The 6,068-nt window shown below is 38.0% G+C and overlaps 1 protein-coding gene across 1 annotated transcript in view; it reads left to right on the top strand.

The window, feature by feature from the left end:
* The first annotated feature begins 3,624 nt into the window (after positions 1-3,624).
* Positions 3,625-6,068, top strand: part of Tspan8 (tetraspanin 8) — a 29,772-nt gene continuing 27,328 nt past the window's right edge. Inside the window, exon 1 of the mRNA XM_004632214.2 lies at positions 3,625-4,006. Coding sequence (XP_004632271.1) covers positions 3,947-4,006 — 60 coding nt within the window. The 5' untranslated portion in view covers positions 3,625-3,946. The remainder of the gene's footprint in view (positions 4,007-6,068) is intronic.

The following is a 6,068-nucleotide window of genomic DNA, read 5'->3' as shown; positions in this document are numbered from 1 at the left end:
AGTCCACGTAGTGCTGCTATATCAGAATGAGTAGAGCAGAGAATGAGTCATTTATAAAGACGAGAACTTTACAAGATTGTACCTCTATCTGTATTTCTTAAAGCTCTGGAGACTAGAAAATTCAAGCTCAAGGGGCCTGCAGGTGGTGAGGGCCTTTTACCTGCACCACCTACAAAGGCAGAAGCAAAAGAGTGCAGACGCAGGAGAGAAAGAGCAAAGATGAGAGCTGAACTTGTTTTTACAACAAATCCACTCTTGGCATAGTGGATCCATTATGGATGATCCATTATCCACAAATCCCGCAATGATGGTGAAAGCCTCATGACCTTATCATCTCTGTGCAGTTTCACCTCTCAATACCTTTGTAGTACAAATGATACTTCCAATAGGAACTTAAGGTGATGCAAACTAGATCAAGTTCCAAGTGTAAGTCTGCTTTGTCCAGTGGCCTCTCTCTCCCTCCCTCCCTCCCTTCTTCTGCCTTTTTCCCTGGCAGGTGTCACACATGGCTGTCAAAACCTGGTACCAGGATGACTACATCATAGATAGTTTTGAATCCATGCCCTGCTTTACCTGGGCATGCACTGTGAGAAGCAACAATTAGCATGATCATTATAATAGAAAAATTTTATTTAAATATATTGGCCTATCTTTCCACCTTCCTCCTGGTTATTTGCTGTAATGATAACCCACTCTCCCTTGCCTCTTCTTCCTGGCCTTACCTTTCACAGGTTCTGTGCTTATTGTCAATACTTCCGGCCCAACCCTACCACACCCCACCACACCACACCCCACCATTGCTAAACTATCTCTTCTGTAGCAACTTCTCAAGATCTAAATGATCACATGTTATAGCTTAAGAGATGGTTGATGCCAGTGGACATACCACTGATCTGATAATCAAGGATCTCGTTTCAAGAAAATTTTTTGAACTTAAGCCACTCAGTCTCCCTGTATGCATTCATGTCATGTAGGAATTTGCCTAGAGCAATGTTCCTGTAAGCATGAACGTATGTTCTGTAATACTAGCCCACATATGTCCTTGGAACTATATTCTGTAGGGAATTTCTATACATTTTCTTCTCAAATGAATTCTAAGGTAAAGAAATTGTTCTCTATCTGATAACTGACTTCACAGGAGGGAAGAGTAGCATGTTGGTACCTCCACAGAGAACCCTGTTTCAGCTTCCTGGGGGGTTGGAGTTTCATCTCCGAAGTGAGATGCTGGAAATAAAGCAAGGAGTAGGCCGAGACTTTTATCTTTGAGCACAAAGGATCAAATTGGGAGAGACATAAAGGTGGCAATTGTAGAGTAAAGGTTTCTCAGGTCATCGTGGACATGCACACTGAGAAGCAAGTAGGTCTTTCAAGAGAGGGGCAGGGGACGAGGAAGGAGGGCGTCGCAGGTGAAGTGCTCTTTGCAGTGAGTGTAAGGGGTATTTGCAACAGCTGACCAGATACAGGACAGGGGAAAGGACATTCCAGGCAGAAGGAGCAGCATGATCCGCAGGCAGGCAGACACCAGGCTGGTGCAAAAATTCCATGATTACTCTTCTAAGAATGAAAGCTGTCAGGACAAGAAAGGGAGCACAAGAGAACCTTTTCTGGTGTGTGCTATGGGTTGTGAATACCACTCTAAGAACTCTGAAATCTATACTATGGATAACAAGAAGCCATCCTTAAATCAGTTTTAAATCAGACAAATTATATGACTGATAGTTGTTTAAAACATGGATTCTGAGCCAGGCCTTGTGGCACATGTTTGTAATCCCAGTACTCAGGAGGCTGAGGAGGAGGATTGCCATGAGTTCGAGGCAACCTGTGCTGCACAGTGAGTGGAAGGTCAGTCTCAACTATATAGCAAGACCTTGTTGAATGAATGAAAGGAGAGAGAGAGAGAGAGAGAGAGAGAGAGAGAGAGAGAGAGAGAGAGAGAGTTTTAGAGTTCTTGGGCAGACAGGAAGAGACTGGTGTGGACACTGTCTTTGAATTGAAAGGACTGGACAATGATAGGTGGTGAGAAGGTGAAGTAAAGAACCAGTTAAGAAAGAAATTAAGGACCTTGGAAGACCCTGGGGAATGATTATCTATGAGGCAAGAAAGAAAGAAAAAAATACAAAAACCACACCACAGTATTGAATTTGGGGAAGAGCTGTGCAAATTTAACATTTATGAGGATAGGACTGCACAGAATTGATGCAGTTTTGGGGTGGACTGGGAGTTCTATCACACAGCCATTTTTGTTCTGTGAAAACATGCCCACTGATTGTATTGCTGAGTGTGAGCATGATTTAACTAAAGACTATTTCTTTTAGAAGAAATTCAGTATCTACCAGAAAGTCAGCTCCAAACTGAAGCTGAGTAAGTATTTAATACATATTTGTCAGCAGGATAACATTTCTTTTGAACTTCCTCACTTTGATAAATAATCATTTTGGGGATTATAAATTCATTTTTTTCATTCAATCTAAAAGTCATTTTTCAGCCACAGATTATCCTTTAGACACTAATATGTCAGTATGATTTTATGAAAGTATTTCCATTTTCTAGGGGGAAACACCACAGAGCACCAACATTAGTGATGATTTAAAGATTGTCATTATTTTTGTAACTAATTCCAAATTTGACCTTTAACATTAAACATGATTTCTGAAGATACACTAAAATATAGTTTATAGTTATGAAGTGAGATTGTGTGTCTGTGAAAATTAGAAAAATATTCTTTTGGAAGAAATCCAGGCTCACTTATTGTATAGAACTTAATAAAATCTTAAAAAGAATTATTTTCCCAGCAACTTTTTGAAGTATGAAGTTCTTTTACTAGCGAGAAGAACTCTAGTTGAGAGGCAAAGTGTGGAAACCAGCGTGATCCAGATTGTTTATACAAAATAGTACATACCTCACTGGTTAGGTCAGAGAATATTGCTTTTACCTGGGGATAGTTGTCTTTTGTGTAACACTACATACTAATTGTATAATCTATGATTATTAACCCATGACTACCTTTTTAAGATTTTTTTTTGTCCCCTAACAGATCAGAGATCTGGAAATTGATCTGGTGAAACAGAGCTGTTGCAACACATTATTTATCAGAGGAAGGAAAATAGTGTCCACCTTAAAAATAAACCAAACCAACAAGAATGGCCAGGTCTCACAAGGAAAACATGGGGGGCAGTCAGAGAGTGACTTCAGAAACTAGTTTTTCTTTTTACTTCATAAAGTAACAGAAATAAAAATGGAACACTTTTAATAAGGCAGAGGAAGCTGTCCTTTTTCCTTTCTGCTCCCTGCAACCTTGGTGCATTTATGGCAACTCTGGAAATGTTTTGAGAAGAAATCTTGCTTTGGAAGGCAGGTGCGTAACAATCGTTTCACTATCCAAGCTTAATGATAAAGGGTTTCTGTGTCTAAGGTTGGAGCTTTCACAGATTCATAAATGTATTTCATTGTGGAATAAATTGTGTTTCAACAAAATACAATGCTCAAATGAGCTGAGACACCATGTTCTTTTACCTGAGAACAAAACCTTATTTGTTGGAGAGAGCAGGAAAATCAGGTTGTTGTTTCTGAGGTCTCACCACCTCCTATCGCTGTGCCACTCTCTGCTCTGCCCAGAGCCACTCCCTTAACTTGATATCTGTTTACTTTAGAGGAGGCAGTTTTTGAGGAAGGATCATAAATATCCTGGCCCAACGCCCCAGGAGCCATGACAAGCAAAAGAACGCACTCGCCTGGAGATAGCCTTTGTGATATTTAAATGTGTAGGTTAATTTTTCATCCAATTTTATAGCTACTTTTCTCCTGCCTACTTCTTTGCTATCCATTTCTGCTGTGAAGCTGTGGGCACAGGAATCTCTGCAGGCAGGTCCCTCCAGAGCTCATTTCAGGACAATCTGAGAACGAATAGTTGAATTCACAGCATCTGGATTCCTGCTCCTTTTCTGAAATGGCAGGTGTGAGTGGCTGTCTAAAATATTCTATGTTTATCTTCAACTTCTTGTTCTGGGTAAGTGTTCTTTTTTTATCAATTTTATGCAAGAAAGGGGATCTTGATATAAATATCATAAGCAAGAACAGATTCTGCACTTGAGAAATACAAGGAAGAAGAAAATGTATTTTCCATTTACTTGTTTGGATTTGTTTGTTCTTTCTTTGGTTATTCCAGTAATTGAAAATAAGCCAAGGACTCCAAAAAGTGTACTTGAGGGTCTATGAGGATAAACATTTCATAAATGTTTTGATATTGTTGCAAACACAATTGTAGAGGGGAAAATACCCTTAATTAAAGGACAATTACTCTCGCTGGCATATCTACCAGGGCTCCTCTGTGTCAGGGCACCCTGGGAAAGCAATCTGGTTCATTCCGAATCTGGCCCCAGAATCCTTCCTTTTTTAGCTCTGGTTTTAGAACAGGTGACTAGTGAGTCCTGAGATGATAAGGACATGAGAAAAGGTCCATTTTCAGAGTCCCCTGACCAAAACAAATACAGAAACAAAAGGGCCAAGAAAAACTTGAGAAACAATGAAATTTTTTAATCTCATGATTGAACTAAGCCAGTGAATTGGATGTGGCAGTATTTTGATGTGTCATCAAGCCACTTTTTAATCAACAAGGCTTTTATTTAGCAAGTTATGTCTCTTGAAAGTCCATAAACAGAGCAAATAATCTGAAAATAGCACCTAACATTGGAAAAATGGAAAAAAATAAAGTGTGTAAAAGGCAGAAGGATGTTAGGAAGCAGGCCTTGTCATTTTTTTTTTTTTTTAGTATCTATGGTACAGTTAAAGACATTAAAAGTAAATCAGTTGAAATGACTTAAGAATAAATCAGCTTTAATAAAAATATCATTTTGTATTTTGCTTGTGCAATAGCTTGTGTAGTATAAGTGGGAAGAAATTTCAGCTTTGCTTTTGAACCTGATTAGCATTGGTAAACAGTTGGTATCTATATGTTGATAAATTCTTATGCTGTTAAAATAATGATGGATTTAATTAAACCTAACTGCATGAATGTAGTTTTCTAGTATAGGGCAACTTTCCTGCTAATAAGTACAGACAGTATGCTGGGGATCAAGAGTGAGCTCCAAGTAAAATAAAAGCTTTGTTCTTGGGTTGTTTACTCTTTCCCTTAGAAAAATGGGCTGCTTTTGAAGGTATTAAATGAAACTCATGAATATATGCCAGTAGCTTTTATCATTAGTCTTGATAAATTTCTTCCTTTAAAATACTTGAAACTTTTCGAGTAGAATATAAGAAAGTAATGCCTATGTTCTTTGTCTTAGCTTTGTTTTTAGCTCATTATTGTACAGAACTTACAATACTCACAAAATAAGACAAAATAGGGTAATCATCCATCACTCTGATTCTTCCATCCATGCTATTTTGCAATAAATCTTCAATATATCATTTGCTTTGCAAATATTTTAGTATATGTTTTTAAAAGGTAATAAATCTTTTTAAAATGTACCGCCATATCATTATCATACTTTGAAACTGTAATAAGAAGTTTTTGGTCAGTTAAGAAATAATCATACAGGGCTTGATATTCTCAATGACCTTGTAAGTGTTCCTGTTTGAATTTAGATCCAAATAAGTGCGTGCATGGTGATTGGTTGATATGTCTTTCACGCCGACTTTAATCTGTAGGTTCTCTCTTTGACTTCATATCCCTCCCCTTGACATTTTCTGTAGTGGTATGTGCTTTTGTTTTATCACATTTGCTATGCTCTGGATTTGCTATTTCCACGTTAAATTAGGAATTTAATGTGTTCCTCTATGCCATGTGCTATCTGTAAGTTCGTGGTGGCATTGAGCAGTTTGAGAAAATTTAGGCATTTTTGGTATAATTACATCATAAGTGGGTTTATGACTTTCCTTCAGGAGGCCAGGAGGCACCACATGAGTCACTTGCATGTGATTATTCTCAAGTTAGTTCATTAAAAGGCTCTAACCGCCATTTTCTAATTCTAATGATCTTTCTTTGCATATTACCTGGAATACTTTCAATAAGGATAAAGTTCTCATGTACTGTTTTGTTGTTTGGTTGCCAAGGGTACCATATATATATA

This window comes from Octodon degus, unplaced genomic scaffold (genome assembly GCF_000260255.1).
Source record: "Octodon degus isolate 3935 unplaced genomic scaffold, OctDeg1.0 scaffold00047, whole genome shotgun sequence".
Taxonomy (NCBI): Eukaryota; Metazoa; Chordata; class Mammalia; order Rodentia; family Octodontidae; genus Octodon; species Octodon degus.
This window is presented reverse-complemented; position numbering and strand designations above follow the sequence as displayed.